The sequence below is a fragment of the Elephantulus edwardii genome, unplaced genomic scaffold (genome assembly GCF_000299155.1).
Source record: "Elephantulus edwardii isolate Elephantulus edwardi_28Jun2011 unplaced genomic scaffold, EleEdw1.0 scaffold00278, whole genome shotgun sequence".
NCBI classification, from domain to species: Eukaryota; Metazoa; Chordata; class Mammalia; order Macroscelidea; family Macroscelididae; genus Elephantulus; species Elephantulus edwardii.
In genome coordinates, this window is record NW_006400028.1 from 2,419,866 (window position 1) to 2,438,899 (window position 19,034).

At 39.0% G+C, this 19,034-nt stretch overlaps 1 protein-coding gene across 1 annotated transcript in view; it reads left to right on the forward strand.

The window, feature by feature from the left end:
* LIMA1 (LIM domain and actin binding 1) overlaps nucleotides 1–19,034 on the forward strand; it is a 107,315-nt gene that overhangs the window by 13,229 nt on the left and 75,052 nt on the right. The window contains exon 2 of the mRNA XM_006900267.1: nucleotides 10,684–10,729. Within this exon, the coding sequence (XP_006900329.1) occupies nucleotides 10,684–10,729 (46 nt within the window). The remainder of the gene's footprint in view (nucleotides 1–10,683; nucleotides 10,730–19,034) is intronic.

Below are 19,034 nucleotides of genomic sequence, written 5' to 3' on the forward strand. Positions count from 1 at the left end.
CTGAGAAGAATGGGAATCCCAGAACATTTAATTGTGCTAATGCGAAACCTATACTTGGACCAAGAGGCAGTCGTTAGAACAGAGCAAGGTAACACTGCATGGTTCAAAATTGGCAAGGGTGTACGCCAGGGATGTGTCTTATCTCCATACCTTTTCAGCCTGTATGCAGAGCAGATTATCCGAAAGGCTGGGCTCTATGAGGAGAAGCGTGGCATCAGGATTGGTGGAAGATCCACATGAATGACGTGCCTAATAATCTAGATTCCATTTCTTCTTCTTCCCTACTTCTTTAGCCTGCACTTTGTCTCTTATGTATCTCCAGCCCTGCTTTTGTAAAACCTGCTTTCTAATTAGAAACTTTCTTATTCCTGCTACTTAACCAGGCCATCCATGTTCTAGATACCAGCCCCATCATTCACTTCCTCCCCGATCCAACTTAGCTGCTTCCTCATTTCCTTCTTCACTCTTACGTGAAGGATTTAGCCTTGTAGCAGCACTGATGAGAGGAAGTTAAAAAAAGGCTGTTCTTCTCTGGGGCCTTCTTGATCAAGCAGAGAGAAAGTGCAAAGTGCACTTCTAACTAAAAAGACTTATTAGCATGGAGTCAGAACCAACTGATAAGTTCCTCTTCAGTAGATTTTTGGAGTCTATAAATTACAGGAGATTACCCATCTTTCTCTTGCATAGTCACTGGTGAATTTCACCTGCCAGAGAGGCACCTCTGCTTTAGGGTCAGCCCTGTGGACGACACCACCAGAGCTTCCCAAAGAAAACTTAGAGGTCACCTAAGTGAGATGACAGTGTCTTTCTTGTGATGGTTACTACAGAAGGTTATTATTTCTTTTGTAGGTTTCATACTCAGTTAGAAACATGTTCCTCATATTGTTTGATTTTGGATTTCACTCAAAGTAGATTGCTTGGCTATTTTCCACAAAGCGTATGCTATTTTCAGCACCTAGTAAATTAATTTTCTGTTATTTTAAAGCATTCTGTTATGGGATTACCAGTTCAAATTGTTGTCAGGTCACTTCTGACCATGACAACCCTGTGTATATCAGAGTGGAGCATTGCTCTGTAGAGTTTTTATTGTGTGGTATTTTAGAAGTAAATGGCTACACCTTTCTTCCAGGGCATTTCTAGGTGGACTAAAAGTTGCTCTACCCAGGGCCATTTCAGGGTTAAGAATTTGTTAAATCCTTTACAGACATAGTTAAGAAACTGTAGAAAAACTTAGATTATTCCTGACCAGAAACTAAAACATATGTATGAAGAAGCTTAATCTGGAAAATGTTTGCAGAATTAGTTTGGTGGGGAAATAAGTAAAAGGATTTGTTTTCAATTGTTAACAATGTGATTTAGCTTTATATTTACAAAAGAGTAGTTTTTCTAGGATTAGAGTCAGTATCTCATGGCTCTTTATAGTTCCAAACTTTTTCCTTTGGCTTAAACCTCTATGTTATATGTTGTTGTTATGTGCCGTCGAGTTGCAAGCGACTCATAGCGACCGTATGTACAACAGCCCTAAGCTCTGCTCTGTCTTGTGCCAATCGCACTGTCTCTGACACTCCCATCCCGATTACCCCAGACACTGAATCAATCCACCTCATAGAGGGCCTTCCCCTCCTGCGCTGTCCCTCTACCCTCCCAAGCATGATGTCCTTTTCCAAGGACCGGTCTCTTCTTAAAACATGTCCAAAGTATGTTAGACATCATTAAATTTGAGGTACAGAAGGTCTAGTTAGTTGCTGGGTTAATTTGAACAGTTTGCTTTGATTTCACTCAAACATTGACTGCAGCAAAATAAGATTCTTTAGTAAAATTTGATTCTTTAAGGTGGAATTTTGTTTCTGAGAGGAAGTTTTCTCTTTGAATCATATATTTTAGCAGTTTAAGGGACCCTAAATCCCAAACCAAATCCATTGTCATCAATTTTATTCTGACTCATAGCAACCTTTCCATAGGGTTTCCAATGTGGTAAACCTTTATGGAAACAAATTGCCTTGTCTCTCAGCCATGGAGCTTCTAAAACCACTGAACTTTCAGCAATAAATTGAATGCTTTACCCACAGCACCACCAGAGCTTATTAAGGAGACTGTAGTTTCGGAATTTTCAAATTTTACTGAGTTCTTCAGAATAGCTGCCAAGGCAATTTAGATATTTTGGCAGTTTTGGTCTGTTGTTGTTGTTGATTGCCATTGAGTCGAGCATGACTTATAGTGACCCTATGAACAAAAGGCGTGAAGTCTTTCTATAATTATCATTGTTTCTCAAAGTTCATAGAGTTTCCAGAGGCATGTTGTTTATGAAGTGGATGCCACTCCTGCTTCTAAACATGTCTTAATCTGGGAGCTCCACCAAATACTGTCCCCCATGGGTAACCATTATGGCATTTGGTACACCAGTGGTGCAGAGTTCAGCCTCACAGCCACTCCAGGTTACCTCAGAACTGCAAACTGACAGACCAGTGCTGGAACACTGAGAAGAATGTTCCTCTAACTTGTAAGTACTGTGAGGGCCCAACCAACTTTTAAATACAAAGGCCCTCCTTTGTATGTGGGGTTGATTCTAAACAAGAGGCTTAGATAAAAAACAACCAAACATTCCACATGACCCTCAACCAAAACAAGAAAGCCTGTAGTTATTAAACAAACAAAAAAACCCAACCCAACCCATTGTAAATTCAAACTTCTAGTCATACCACAGGACAGAGTAAAACTGTCCTCAAAGGCTTCCAAGGCTGTATCTTTATAGGAGTGGACTACATCTCTCTCCCCTGGAGTGGCTGATGGGTTGGAATAGTTACACCACCAGGTTTATCTGAAGGAAATTTTCATTTCAGCCTCTACCATAGGAATCCTACTTTGATCCTTTTGGTTCTAGATAGGTGGTGGAATCATGGTTAAAGTGCCTCACTGTCAATCAGAATGTTGAGCCTGCCAGCCACCCTCCTGAAGAAAGATGTGGCAATCTGCTTCTGTAAAGATTCAAAGTCTGGGAGACAGTGATCAGTTAAAGTGAGTGGGAATCAACTTAATGACAAGTGGATTTGGTTTTTTTAAATTTTTGACAAATATTTGAAAGATGATGCTGTAGCTATAACACTCTGAAACTATTCCAGCTAACCTTCATCTCTTTCCTCTGACAGGTGTCTAATAGTTATGACTGAAAATCAAATACCAAGATCGTGGCAGAGCTGGGCTCGGCTCCCCACAGCATACCTGCCACTGTATCACGTCTCTTCCTATTGTTGTTATTACTTTACCCATTTAGTAGTCCCAAATGAGATGAGGGTTCTTGCTTACTTTTCTATTATTATTCTTCATTTATTAAGAACAACTTGATTGCCTTTCAAGGAAAGAGATCCATTCATCCCTTTGGGATGTAACTTTCTAATAAATCTGTCTTTACTTTTTTTACCTTAAAAATGAAAAGAATAACTTGACTTCCAGCTTTGTGGGGTTAGCTGCTTCTTTCTTTGCATTTCTGTAATTTTTGGTGGTGAAATTATTCCAGAAGAAAAAGACATTGCCTAAACTTTGGGAGTTTCTGTTTTCTCTTGTTGACTCATCTTCCCTTTGCTCTATTTGAGGGCATACAAGCAGGAGTCATGGCTCTGTTTTCTGGCCTTAGAAAAGTTTAAGACCTTGTTATTACTCCCCAGATAATTTTAGTATCCTCCATCAACTGCCTTCTGTACAGCTGAGCATGATTAAACAGTTGCAAGATTAAATTATTAAACTCTTTATATCAGTAAAAGGAGACAGGAGGATGAGGAAATCTGGGAAAGGGGAATGACACATGGAAACAAAGATGAAGTTTTTAAATATAGAAATTCCATTTTAGGTTTTCCTTCTAATTTAGGCCTTCTAGATGTGTTTTTCCCCACCTTCCTAAATTAGTGATTTTCATTTGTGATGTCACAGTAATGCTAGTTGCTTTAGGTCTGAATCCAAATCTAATACTGGACCAGAAGTCCTGAGTCTCAGAGACTCTGCTTACATTAAAAGAATGACACATGAAAAGTACTAAGAACCTGGCATAGAACAAAGCAGAGATGTGTACATCTGTATTTCTCCCCGATTATTTGTTTTAAGAAGAACCCCACTTCAAATAAAGGGCTTAGATATTTGTGTTTGGTCTTTCAAAACACAATTCAAGATCACCATAGTGCATACATTTCTATAGGTGCCATGTTGTCAGAAGGACAGGACAGAAGAGAAAGATGTAAGCGATGCTGATTTTCTTTCTGTTTTTTTCTAGGCTATATTTCTGTGAAGATAATAAAGGGAAGGGAACCTCTGAGCTTATTTACCCAACCACAGTGTAAATACCACATGTTGGAGAACAACCAAATAGAAAACTGTCTACTGATTGGCTCATGCTTTCATATTCCATATTATTACTGTAATATACATAGAGATGATTATCTGGTGGATATGGAAACATGAAAGCTTAAGGCCATTTCCCACTTCTTTCTAGCTATAAGATAGCATCCTTCTGCATCCCCACTTTTAGAAGCTTTTTCATGCAGATATATATTAGTCCACATGGAGCAAAAATATGTATACAAGGATGTTCACTAATACACTGTTCTGATAGTGAAAAACTAGAATCAATCTCAAACTAAGTAAACCTAATGCTGTTGATAGGAAACTTATAGAACACAATAAAACTGTCTCATAGCTTTTCCAAGGCTATAAATCTTTGCAGAAACAGACTGCAACATCTTTCTGCCATGGAGCACCTGATGATTTGAACCACTAACCTTTTGGTTGGCAGGCCAGCACTTTAACCACTGTGCCACCAGAGCTCCTCCAGAAACCGTCTAACTGTCCATTAACAGGCCTCTGTGTATATTAGCTATCTTTATAATAGAAGAAGGTTATAAGAGTTGCCAAAGACAAACACTTCTTTCTGTGTTGCCCAATCTGGGAGATGCTTCGTAACCTTTGTCTTACATGACCTCTCACCAGTTCTTCCTTCTACAGTGTTTTCTTCTTTTGATTTCCCTGCCAGTCTCCTTACTTTCCTCCTACCTTTACAACTCTAAATTGAAAGTTCTATATCTTAAGACTCTCTAGGACCCAGTTCTTGTGTCCTGCTCCCTTTTGAAGACAATCTTTTCTACTCTTGTGGCTTTAGTATTCTCTGAGTAAACAAAGGAACTCTGGTGGCATTGTGTGTTATGTGCTGTCCTGCTAACCAAAAGGTCAGTGGTGTGAATCTTCTAACTTCTTCACAGGAGAAAGATCAGCGATCTCCTCCCCAAAAGATTTATAGCCTTGGAAAGCTAGGGGAGAGTCACATTAACTTTAAATTGACTTAACATAATTTTTTTGTCTGTTTATGAATGAGCAAGCCTTGTATTTAGATCACTAATTCAGACCTCCCTTCTGAGCACCTAGAAACTTGTATGTAATCACTGCCACTACCAGATGGATGTTTTTGTTAATGTGATTTATAGGAAATTCCTTATTTCCCCATGGGCCTTCTTTAGAATGCCATACCTGTTTGATCAGTCCTTCAATTGACTCACCTGCTCATGCCAGAAACTTGGAAATCATCCTTGCCTTCTGCCTCTTCCCTGTACCCTCATTATCAGTCTTGTCAGTCAAAACTCTGAAATAGATAATTAATCCATTCATATTTTTTTTCCATCTCCAATGCAACCACTGTAGAACAAATCGACATCACCTCTCACCAATGCCATCTTCATTCTCAGCATCTTCCAGTCCATTCTATACTCAGCACCCAGAGTGACCTTTTAAAAATATGAATTGGATCATGCCATTTAAAACTTAATGACTGTTTATTATGCAGAGGATTAAATTCATAGTCTTCAGTATGGTTTGCAGGGCCCCTGTCTCCAAGCTTCAGGTCCTGTTCGTCCCTTCCACACTGTTTTGCAATAACAGTGCAGCTCTTTGTGTGCTCTGTCCACTGGAGACCCACTCTTTGCCTTGGGCGTTTGCACGTGCCATTTTCCTCTGCCCGCAATACTTCCTTCCCCTCTTTTCCTTTGGCTAACTTTCTGGTCAAACTTCAGGTCATTTTCTCAGCAGAGGTTTTCCTGACTATCCTCTTCGAAGTTTGATTCCCTTTCCCCCCTTTGTTTTTAAAAAAAATTGGTTTATTCTTTTTTAAAAATTTTTTGTTTTCATTTTTTATGCCCTTTTATTAAGTTATTAATACCATTATTCTTTTTCTTCATTGGATTTTTCCCCCAAAGACTTTCTCAACTCAGCTGCACATGACAACATGTATTGTAATTCTTTGAAGAGAGAAACGTGTGTGTATGTGTGTGTGTGTGTGTGTAACTAAAAAAAACAAACTCGGTGTTGTGCAGTTGATTCCATTTCATGGTGACCTCCATCGAATTTCTGAGGCTGTAAATTGCAAACAGGAGACTTCTCATCTTTCTCTCTCAGAGAAGCTGGTGAATTTGAACTGCCAGTCTTTTTATTCATTGTGCAACACACTATGCACTACATTACTTGGTGAGTGAAGAACTCCTTTGTGTGTGTTTAAAAAACAGTAATCTGTCAGTTGTCATCAAGTTGGAACCAACTAATAGCTGATCCTTCTTTGGGTTCCAAGGCTGTAAGTCACACAGGAGGAGGTTAGCTATCTTGCTCCCATGGAATTATTGGTGGATTTGAACAATCAGAGAAATATGGCCTTTGAGTTAGAAAAGTACAACTCCATGTGGACTGTATAGAGGTTCAAATAGCAATGATTGTCAGAATGGTGCAGGACCACACAGTATTTCGTACTATTGTTAGTAGGGTCGTTATGAGTTGGAATGACTCTGGGGGACCCAACAAAAAGAAAAATGATGAACTGACTCATATATGCTTTTCTCACAAATTACTAATGTGGAAATATAAAAATAATTTTTCTCTATGCAAAATCATTTAAAAAGACATTTCAAGTGAAATAAAAGTATCTTTACCAACTACTGTGGAGTTGCCTTTGACTCATGGCAACTCTGTAAATGACAGAATAGAACTGTATTTCATAGTATTTTCAGGGGAGCTCTGGTGGCCTAGTAGTGAAAAGTTGAGCTGCAATCCTGAAGGCATGCAGTTTGAATCCACCAGATGCTCTGCTAGAGACGGAGGGGCAATTTCCTCCTGTGCCAGTTAGATCTGATTCGATGGTACACAACAATTTAAAAAAAACAAAAAACAACACCCAAAACCACACTAACTCCATAGTATTTTCAATGACTGATTTCTTGGAATTAGATGCTTGCCTTTCTTCCAGAATGCCTCAGGGTGTACTTGAACCACTTACCTTTTGATTTGCAGTCAAGTACATTAATGTTTGTGCCACTCAGAAACTCAAAAAAATATGTACCATCAAATACATTTAACTCAGTAAATGTGGCAATGTCAACAGCTTCAACTAAATTCACGCTTGTGCATATAGGAAGTGTGACTACTTCTTAGCCATTTGGCAACAAACAATTTGAGTTTTGAGTTAATTTAGTGAGGGGGATGTGATGTGTGTATCTTAAAACTGATGCTATGTTCTGTGTATTTATATCTATTTATTTTTGTTGCTGATGCTGTGAATATACACATAGAAATTACATTAATTCAGTAATTTTTGCAAGCATAATTCAGTGACATTTATTACTTTTTGAGTCTGTGTTTCTTCCCATTGTTTGAATGTCATTCTTCCCCTCTTAATATAAAATCACTACTTCCTTGCAGTTATTTATGCAGTCTTTCATATTGTGTTGTCAGTTTTATTCCAATGCATAGATATTAAAAGAGCACAATGCTCTAGGCAGAAATTCTTTATTCATTAAGCTAAATTATTACTTGATTTTAAGATAACTTCAAGGAATATTTTTCATTTACAATTTAAATATTACCTTAAGGTAGTACTTTCTGGAATTTACCTAGACTTCATGTATATAAAATTGGGAAATTCTGTCCTACAGTACTTCCCTTTTTAAAAATTATTATTTATTTTCATTCATTCATTGTTGTACATTTTCCTCCCTGGTCATCCCTCCCCACAGTTTGCTTTTCTCTTTGAAAAAGAAAAAAATCCTTTCATTGTTTTACAATCCCTCCAGACCATTTTACTATGCAGCTCTAATTCTGGACTCCTGTCATGCAGATAATACCTAATCATATATTCCTTTTAAACAGTTCTCTTCCTCATCTGTTTCAATGCAATGTAACTAATTTATCCCCTCTCTTCTTAGTTTTCTCCCCAACCCCAGTGTCAGTCCTGTTTTCTAACAATGGAATTATGCAGTATTTGTCCTTTTGTGACTGAGATATTTCACTCAGCATGATGTCCTCCATAGTCACCCATTCTGTATAATATTTCATAATTTCTTTGTTTTTCAGTGCTGCATAATATTCTATTGTGTGAATATACCACAGCTTCTCTAGCCATTCATTTGTTCATGGGTACTTGGGTTGTTTCCAACTCTTGGCTACCGTGAACAAGGCAACATTAAACATTCATTAAGGTATATTCCCAGTAGTGGAATTGCTGGGTCAAATGGTATTTCTATTTCCAACTTTTTGAGAAAGCACCATATTGCCTTCCATAGTGGTTGCACTATTTTGCACTCCCACCAACAGTGAATAAGGGTTCCAGTTTGCTGTTTCCCTCTTTTTGATCAAGATTCTTTGGTGGCATCTTTGATCAAAATATTCAATAATGGTAGTTGGGCACCTTCTAGTTCCTCAGGTCTCACAGCAAAATGGGACATTGTTCATGAAGATAATAGCCATACTTTCCATTTTCTTCTATTCATGACTCTTCCTTCCTCTGTTGTTCTATGCAAGTAAGGCTAATTGTATCTTGGGTGGCTACTTACATTCTTGTGAGACCTCAGGTACCACACAGTGAATTAGATGAAAGAGCAGAAGCCTTAAACACAGTATTATGCCAGTTAACTAGGATGTCCTATGAAACCATGAGGCATAGTTGGTTATGTGTTGGGCTCTAATTAAAAGGCTAGGGGTTCAAATCTGTCTGCTGATCTTCAGGAGAAAGATTAGAAGGCTCTTCTCATCAATATTTATAGCCTTTGTAAGCTAATAGAGTGTGAACATGAGTTGAAATCAACTTGATGGCAGTGAATTGTTCTTACCTGAAAAGAAATCGAATCTCATGAAGTTTTTGGTTTAATATAAGCAACTTCAGCAGCTACTTGTTTTGGTAAACCTATCATACAACATTTGACAGTTCACCATTTTACAAGTGTACAGTTTCCATCCCCATACACTCATACACTCAAAGTCTGTATTACATAAATTATTAGCCCTTTTTTATTTTCTCTCCTGCCCCTAGTAACCACTAATAAATTTTGTCCTGGTCTTTTTATATAAAAAATCCACTATCTTTAGGTTGATCCCAACTCATCAGATTTCTAAGGCTGTAATTCTTAAGAGGAATAGACTGTCTTAACCCCCTTAAGCCACTGGTAGATTTGGACTGCTGACCTTTTGATTAGCAGCCCAGCACTTAACATCTGGCACCAGTGGGGCTCTGTTTATATAAATGAGATCATATAGTATTTGTCCTTTTGTGACTTATTATTGTTGTTGCTGTGTACCATTGAGTTGGAACCAAGAGGCAGTAAACTGCACAGAAAGAGATTATCCATCTTTCTCCTGCATAGCAGCTCGTGGATTTGAACTACAAACCTTTGCATTGGCAGCACAATTCCTTACCATTAAGCCAGCAGAGCTCCCTGTCTTCTTATAATACTAAGTACTAAAATATTTAGTATGTTGTTGTTGTTGTTGTTATTTGTCCTAAAATGACCCTATAAACAACAGATCTGAACCTTGCCCTATCCTGTACCATCTTCACAAACTCCATCTGTATTATAGCATATATTGTAACATGCAGTAATAATTCAGTAGAAGTTTCTTCTGTTGGTTGAGTGTATTCCTTTGTATCTCTCTCTCATTTCCATCAAGTCATAACTGACCCTCCAGCAGATTTTCAGAATGCTAGTTCATAGGCTTCTAATGGCTCTCATTACTTAGTGGTAAGAACTTAGGCTGTCAACCCAAAGGCTTGCATTTGGAATCTGCCAGCTGCTTCACTGGTGGAGAAAGATGAGCAATCTCCTGCTGTGTGAGGTACAATCTCTGTAAACCCACTGGAGGGTCAATAATGAGTCAATCCTGACTCAGTGGTACATAGCCAACAACAACAGTTCTAACACAAAGGCTGTGTCTCTCTGGTGGTTTGAATCCACCAGCTGCTTTTTATGAGAAGGATGGCCATCTCTTCCCCTATGATTTACAGCCTCTGGAACTCAATCGAAGGTCAGATCTGAGTCGTTTCCAGTGAGAGTTCTAAGTGATGAAACTGAGACTTCGACCTGACATTTCCTGCTGTATCCAGTTATTTCTCAACATTCAGCTTCATCTGCTTAGACAATTCAGTTGTACTAGAGCAGATGACTGACTATAGCAGCCACAGGAAATAGAGGCATGTTCTGATTCTCTGCCTAAATTCCTTGTTGGTTTTGTTTGGGGGAATATATATATACTGAGAGAATTTATTAAAAACCACTGTTAGAGAAAAAAATTTTAAAAATAACTACTGTTAGTAAAAATAAGTACGTAGAAGTAGTTTTTGACAAGTTTAGAGTTAAATACCATTCTCTTTTCCCCTCCCATTCCTCCCTAAAGGTACCAGAAAGCAGCTGAAGAAGCAAATATGGAAAAGAGGAGAAATGTAAGTATTTCGAAAAAGCTCTTTGTCAAATAGAACTCTATAAGCAGTGCCCATGCCACCTGCAGCCTCTGTGGGGCTTGGGCTTCGTGTCAGCTGGGGCTGGGCATACATGCCAGCTGGTCTGATTTGTGAGCCATTTGCTCTGGAGAACTTGGCTTAGGTGCAGTTCTGCTTTTGACCCATTTTATCTTTCCTCAGTTAAGGACAGAAAGCCAGATGGTTTATCTGAGGTTAGAAAAATTACTTACTAGTTCTACTCAAGTTAGAATATAGAGTGTCTCAGATCCTCATTCTTGCTCCCTGCTCCCAATCAAACAACCAGATTCCATACGTTTAAATGGTAGCAGCTGTGCAGCTGGTGCCATTCTCTGGGTTCTTTGTTTAAAGCAAACTTCTTGACTAGCCCAGTTGGGAAGTTTCCTAGCTGTGGAATCTGTCAAAGGACAAACATTTCCAGAACACGCTCTTTTCTGGTACCCATGTCACTACTTGTTCTGCTTACTTACTGTCTGCAGGGCTTGGTAATGAAATTTCATTTGAAAAGAGACTTTTTCCTATTTTATAAGGAAAAAAAGAAATAAAAAATCCTAACATTTAATCAACAGCACTTAACAATGATAACATCGGCATAGAGAGTTATCAGTTGGCCTAGTGGACAGAAAACAATGCTACCAAGTCAAATGAGGTGACTTCTAATCCACAGCCCTCAGTCCTGTTTTTCATTGTTTTTGTTCAAACAGTCTTCTAGGTCATATAGCCCTGGTGTGTCCACTTGCCGTACAGCGGTAACTTGTGGTTGCTGCAAAACTGAACACAGTGACACTGATGTATCAAATGCATTAATGGTTACCCATGGCAGACAGTGTTAGGTGGAGCTTCCCAATTAAAACAAGCTTGGAAACGGGAATGGCATCCACTTCCGTAATAGCTTGCCTCTGGTCTGGAAACCCTATGAACCTGGAGAGAGGATGAAAGTCAGTTGTTGAGGACTCTGCTTCATAGGGTCACTATGAGTCAGTCGCCTACGACTTGATGACACCTAACAACAACATATTTAATCAGTAATTCTTTTGTTTTGCTAGCCTTGCAAAAGCATCCTCCTAGGAGTCTTTAATATCTGATCTGTTTAAATTAATATATCAACGGCCCTGTGGTGAGCATGAAGAGACTTTGTCTTGATACTTGGGGCATATTATCTTGACAGACCAGTTCCTGGAAGAGGACATAATGGAAAAGTGGAGATCAAAGAAGAACCTCAATGAAGTAGATTGACACAGTGACTGCAATGATTGGCTTAAACTCAGCAAAGATTGTGAGAATGGCACAGGATTGTGAAGGGGTTTTATTCTGATGTACATAGGTCCTTATGAGTTGGAGATGACTCTTTAGCACCTAATAACAAAGGAATAGAGAAGGAACTATGGTGGAACAGAGCTTAGGGTACTTTGCTGCTAACAGAAGGATAGTAGTTTTAAATCCTGCAAAAGGAGACAATACAATGTGAAGGTGGCTTTGTTCTGACTTCTGCCCACTTCAGAAAGTGAAATCAGTAATATTCATAGCATCACATAGCTACTCTGTCAGACATGCCACCACCTATGCTCCTGCACTTCTTTCTACCAATCATTTCAGGTCTAATACTCGTTGTTGACTCACAGACTTTACTCATAGTTGTGAGGTTTACTAGGGAAATGAGCTGGAGGGTGGGGAGGCAAAAACTATTACCCAGTGCAAGTCCATGTTTAGTCCAGCAGTCCCAAGCCAGATTAACAAGGCACAATTCCCCAATTAGTTAAAGTCCAGGTTCAGTTCAGCAGCACAAATGCAAGAAGCTTCTGGTTTCCTCTATTTCTAGCAAGGTTTGCCTTAGAGGAGTTACAAGTCAGCTTTTCCTTCAATTATCCAGCCAGCAAAACCTTTAACTGTGGTTTGTCTCCACAGTTCCTCTGTTTACACAGTGCCACAGTCTCTTCACAGAAGTGCCACAGTCTCTTCATCCTCTCTCTACCACTGTCACCAGGGTACCGCACAGTATGGAAAGTTCACGCTTATATTGGTCCCTCAGCTGTTGATGATTTGCAAGACTGTGTGTCCACAGTTAAGGTAGCTAGATACCATCCCCCACCCCACCACAGCCCCACAACAGGGGCTAACACAATGGCTAGAAAAGCCAAATTTTAGGATTTCTGACACTAAAACCCCACATACCACTTCATAAAATAATGCTATGGCAGTTGGTTTTTTTGTGGTTTTTTTTGCAGTTGTTTTTTAAAAGATCACTGTCTTGGAAACCTGACTCTGTCCTTCCTGTATGGTCACTGTGAATTAGCATCAACTTGATGGCGGTGGTTTGTTTTTCTGGAAATGGATAATGCTGTCCAGTTCCTTGGTTCAATTTTCCTGTAATTTGAAAATATATCCCCTCAAATGAATCAGAGGCAATGAGACTGGCTCAAGATAGGATAGGATTCAGAGCTATTGTACACAGGATCAGTATGAGTCACAGTAGACTCGATGGCACATAACAACAACAACAACAACAATGAATTGTAATAAAACACTACCGCTGTTTCAGATGCTGGTTTCCTTTCTTCTTGCTTGCCTTTTTTCCCCCTTCCCTCTTTCCTTTTTAATTTCCAGCCACTCATTCATTTACATATAGTCACAAAGCACCTACTATTTGCCAAGCACTGTTTTAGGCTCTGGAAATACAGACCACATCGCTGCCATTGTGTCTACTTTTTCTGCCCTTTTTGGTCTACTTTCTAGCAGACAATAAAGACATTTTATCAGATGGTAATTAGTGCTATTATATACCATGAAATAGGTAAGAGGTGGAAAGAAGGCTACTAAAGAAAGGACATTTGAGCAATAAGATATGGACATGAGCCAGGAGGAAATGTGTTTGAGGAATGGGAAAAACAAAGTCAGATGGGGCCACTGAGTAAAAGTAAAGGCCTGACTGAGATGAAAACCTTTGGGAGTATGTGTACAAAGGAATGATTTTATTTGGCTTGAATATTCAAAAAGGGGAGGAGAGCAATGGCGGAAGATTAGAGAACAAATAAGAAAAAAAATTATGTAATTTAGTTAAGAGATAATAATGGATTGTACTGAGGAAGTAGTTGTGTAGGTGATAAGAATTTATCTGGATATATATGAAAGGTAGAATTCCCAGGATGTGCTCATAGGTATGAAGTATAAAAGAATGAGAAGAGCTGAGGATAACAAAACTATTTTTAGCTTGGACACCTAGAAAAAAATAATATTAACTGAGATGGAGAAGATTGTTAACCAGCAATTTTGGAGAGGGAGAAATAGTAGAAGATCAGTTTTAGACCTGTTAAAGTGAAATACTTTTAAAAAGACATCAAGTAGAGATACCAGGTAAGACCTTATATATATTTAAGTCTGAAATTTTTACAAGTCTATGCTGGGAAAAGGAGCCTTGGTGATGTGGCGGATAAAGATACCAAAAGATAAGTAGTTTGAATCCACCAACTGCTCTGTGGGAGAATGATGAAGCCATCTGCTCTCATAAACATTTACTGCTTTAGAAACACTGAGGGCAGTTCTACTCTGCCTTCCAGGGTCACATGAGTCAGAACCACCCCCATGGCAGTGTGTCTGAGTTGGAGATAAAATGAGTGTGTATTTAAGTATCAGTGATATTTAAATCCATGAGATTCATGAAATCACTTAGGACGTGCTTATAGAAAGAAGAGGACTGAGCTTAATGGTTATTTTGTGAGTAGAGGTTGGAGAGATGAAAAGACACCAGCAAAGAAGACAGAGACAATTAGTGATATACAGTGGAGTGCCAGAAACCAAATGAAGAAAGTATTTCTAGTAGAAGAGTTATCAGTAGTCAGACACACAAATCTGAAACTTACTTGATGAATTAGTTTGGCAAAATGGGGGTCATTTATCACCTCCCATTATTTGAGAGTGTTGAGATGAAGGCCTGATTGTAGTAGATTCAAGATAATTAGAATGAAAAATGTCAATACCACACAAACATTTCTGGAGCTTCTCTTATGTGCCAACTACTAAGACAAAGTGATGAATAAGAAGTGGTCCCTCCCTTCATGAAACTGTTTAAAACAAAAACCAGTTGCTGTCAAATGGATTTTAATTTATGACAACTCCATGTATGTCAGAGAAGAACTCTGCTCTATAGGATTTTCAGTGATTAATATTTTCAGAAGTAGTTTGCCAAGCTTTAGTTATAGAAAGAATTCAGGACTTTTGTTCATAGGGTTGCTATGAGTCATGCTTGATTCCACAGCAGTAAACAACAACAAGGTAGACTTAATCCTCCAACTTTTAGTTTAATAGCTCAGGCTCTTAGTCACTTGTACTACCCAGGGATGGCCCAAGACACTGTTTGGAGTTTGGAAAATGGAAGTCAAAACACAAGTGTGATGCTGTTGTTGTTTTTGTGTACCATAGAATTGGAACTGATACGTAGCTAACCCTCCAGTGAGTTTTCAGAGGCAGTTAATTGCCCCGGAGGAGATTGCCCACCCTTCTCTGGTGGAGCAGTTGGTGGCCTCGAACCATGTGCCTTCAATATTGCAGCGTAGCTTCTTGCCACCAGAGTTCCCTACAATTGTGATAAGGAACATTATGAAAAGAAAAACCCAGGATGCTGGGAAACAATTTAGGAGGGACTCATAACCTAAATAGGCTATGCAGTATCAAGGAAAGCTTTCCAGAAGAGGTTGTTTTCTGACTTAATCCTGAAGAATAAATAGGACTTAGCGAAGAGGACAAAGGCAGAAAGGAAAGAAGTCTTGACAGAGGAAGCAGCATGTCCACAGCATGGAGCTGTAAGACAGCAGGAACATTTGACAGGTGAAACAGTAATTGTCACATTCACCCAGATGGAGAATCTAGGAAAAGAAACTTTTGAAAGACAAAGAATGGTGGGAAACTTTTGAGACCCTGAAACACAAGGCAGTCCCATTGAGTTCTAGCTCTCCCAGATTTCACCATATACAGATCTTAAGCTTAGGAATTCCTAGGTATACAAACAGTTAAGGTGCTCAACTACTAACTGAGGGGTCAGTGGTTTTAATTCATCCAGAGGTACTTTGGAAGAAAGGCATGACAATCTTGTGAAAAATCAGCTCTTGAAAACCCTATGAATTCCCAAATCAAAATAAAAAGTTAGGAAAGAAAACTTTATGGAGCACAGTTCCATTTTGACACATATGAGGTTGCCTTGAGTGAGAATGGACTCAGTGAAAACTGGTGGAAAGGTAGGCTTAGGACAAACATCTGGTAAGAATTATAGGTTATGAGTCATCAACCGATAGTTGATGGGTGAAACCAGTGGGAGGATGACATCATCTCCAGAGAATGTGTAAAGGAAGCAAAGAAGAGAACCTACAACAGAACCGTTAAGGGTACTTTACCATGTAAAGGAGGAACAGACAGAAATCTATAAAGAAAAATTAGTAGTAGCCAGATAATTTACAAGAAATCTAGGAAAGAAAAATGTCTCAGAGACCATAAGAAAAGTAATTTTTTTAGGAGGAAGAATGATCAGTCCTGTTAAATTTTTTCCCAAAAAAATTAAAATCATTATCATCTAGTCAATTCCAGCTCATAGCACCCCTCCATCTTTATGGGAATAAACTGCCTGTCTTTCTCCTCAAGAGTAGCTGGCTGATTTGAACCATTGACCTTTTGATTTGCAGTGCAACATGTCACTAGAGCTCCATCATCACATGCTGTAGTTGTTGTTATGTGCCGTTGAGTCACTTGTGACTCATAGCGACCCTATGTACAACAGACCTAAACCCTGCTCTATCCTGTGCCAATTGCACTGCCTCCAACACCCATCCCGATTACCTGAGTCATTGAATCAATCCACCTCATAGAGGGTCTTCCCCTCCTGCGCTGTCCCTCCACCCTCCCAAGCATGATGTCCCTCTCCAAGGACCAGTCCCTCCTTACAGCATGTCCAAAGTATGACAGACGAAGCCCCAGAATCCTTGCCTCCAAGGAGTAGCCTGGTTTAACTCTCTCCAGGATGAGTTTGTTTCTTTTCCTAGCAGCCCATGGTACCCTCAACACTCTATTTGCTATATCACTCAATGCTATAGAGAGATCAAATAAAATAAAGATGTGAATCTGAAGAGATGGTTAAAAAAGAAATATAAAAGACTGATAAACATTAAAAAAAATACTTGTTAGGAAACTACAACCTCTTCAACAAATGGTGCTGGCAAAACAGGACTGCAACCTGCAGAAAGCTGAAGCAATATCCACACCTCTCACCATAGACAAAAATCAGAGACCTAGGGATAAAGCCTAAAACCATAAAGGTAATAAGAGACAAAGCAGGACCAAACATAGAAGGCCTAGCCTATGATATTAAAAAGCTGGCAAATAGAGTGAGAAATATACAACCAGGAGAGGATAAAATTGGTAAATGAAATCTTCTAAAGATTAAATCCCTATGTGCATTAAAAACTTTTTCCAAAATAGTGAAAAGAAAACTTACTAACTGGGGAAAAAAGCATTCGGCAATACCATCTCAGACAAGGATCTCATAACAAAAGTTTATAGAACATGACAGGACTTCCTAAAGAAAAAGACGGATAACCCAATTACAAAATGGGCAAAAGACATGGGACTTTTCAGAGAGAAGGACATTTGGATGGCTAACAGACACATGAAGAAATATTCAGAATCACTGGCAATCAAGACAGATGCAAAGCAAAACCTCAAGGAGATACCATCTCATCGCAGTAATAGTGGCATTGTTTAACAGGACAGCAAGCTATAAAAGTTAGAATGCAGAAAAAGGAACTCTCATACACTGTTGGTGGAATTGTAAAATGGTACAACTGCTCCGGAAGGCAGTATGGGGTTTCCTAAAAAAGCTGAACATAGAAATTCTGTATGACCCAGCTATTCCACTGCTTGGAATATACCCCAAGGAAATTAGAATTGTGACACAAATGGAAAATCAATGTTCATAGCATCATTATTCAAAATTTCAAGAACATGGAAACAGCCCAAATGTCCAATCACAATCAAGTGGATTGAGAAAATGTGGTACAGGGGAGCTCTAGTGGTCTGGTGGCAAGAAGCTGCACTGTAATCCCGAAGGCTTGTGGTTCAAATCCACCAGATGCTCAGCTGGAGAAAGAGGGGCAATATCCTCCAGTGCTAGTTGGATCCAATTCAAGGGTATACAACAAGGGGTGGGGGGGGGATGTGTTATATTCACATGAGGGAATACTACACAGCACTCAGGAGCAACGATTTTGAAAATTACTACATAACTTGGGAGAGATGGGAGAGCATTATGCTGAGTGAACTCAGTCTCATAAGGCAAATACTGCCTAAGACTATTATTGTAGAAATTGAAAACTAGTAAAATGTGTATGAGGATCCAAAGGAAGGAAGGTAGAAGCAGAAGGGTCAGGATGGGCAGGGGGCATTATCATAGGTACAGTTATCATAGGTGTACAATTTGGTAGCTGGAGGGAATGGGAAAGATACAGTGAGGATCTGGGAAGACAGGGTAATGATGGGCATAGTTCAATGGTGATTAATTTTATGAAACATAATTAATGGGAATGATTGTATGAAACAATGTGAATTAAGGGTAATGTGAAGCACAATATATACAAACTTTGCTTATAGCAAACTAATTAAAAATTTAAAAAACTTTTAAACCCTTGTTGGGTGCTTTTGAGTCTTCTCTGACTCATGTATCACAGAACAAAACCCTACTTGATTCTATCTTGCAATCTCTGCTGTGATTATGCTTTGTTACAGTAACTGCATCACTCTATCCCATGGAGGGTCCTCCTCTCCTTTGTTGACCTTTGTCTTTTTCTGAGGACTGGGTCCTTCTGATTACATGCTCAAAGTATATGAGATGAAGTCTCATCATCCTTGTTTCTGAGGAGCATTATGACTGTACTTCTTCAAAGACATACTTGTTTGTTCTGTAGGCAATCCCATGGTATATTGAATATTTTGCCAACATGACCCTTCAAAGACATGGATTCTTCTTTAACCTTTCTTATTCATTGTTCAAATTTCACAACATGTGAAGCAACTACAAATACTATGGTCAGGTGCATCTTATCACTTTTAAAAAAGGGGCAGCAAATGCTTAGCTTTCCTAATAATCAAAGAAATATGCATTAACATAAGAGAATAAATTATAGTCGGAAGAGTTGAAGATTTTTTGTAGTGAGTAATACCCAATGTTGTTGTTGTTATGTGCCGTTGAGTCGCCTGCGACTCATAGCGACCCTATGTACAGCAGCCCTAA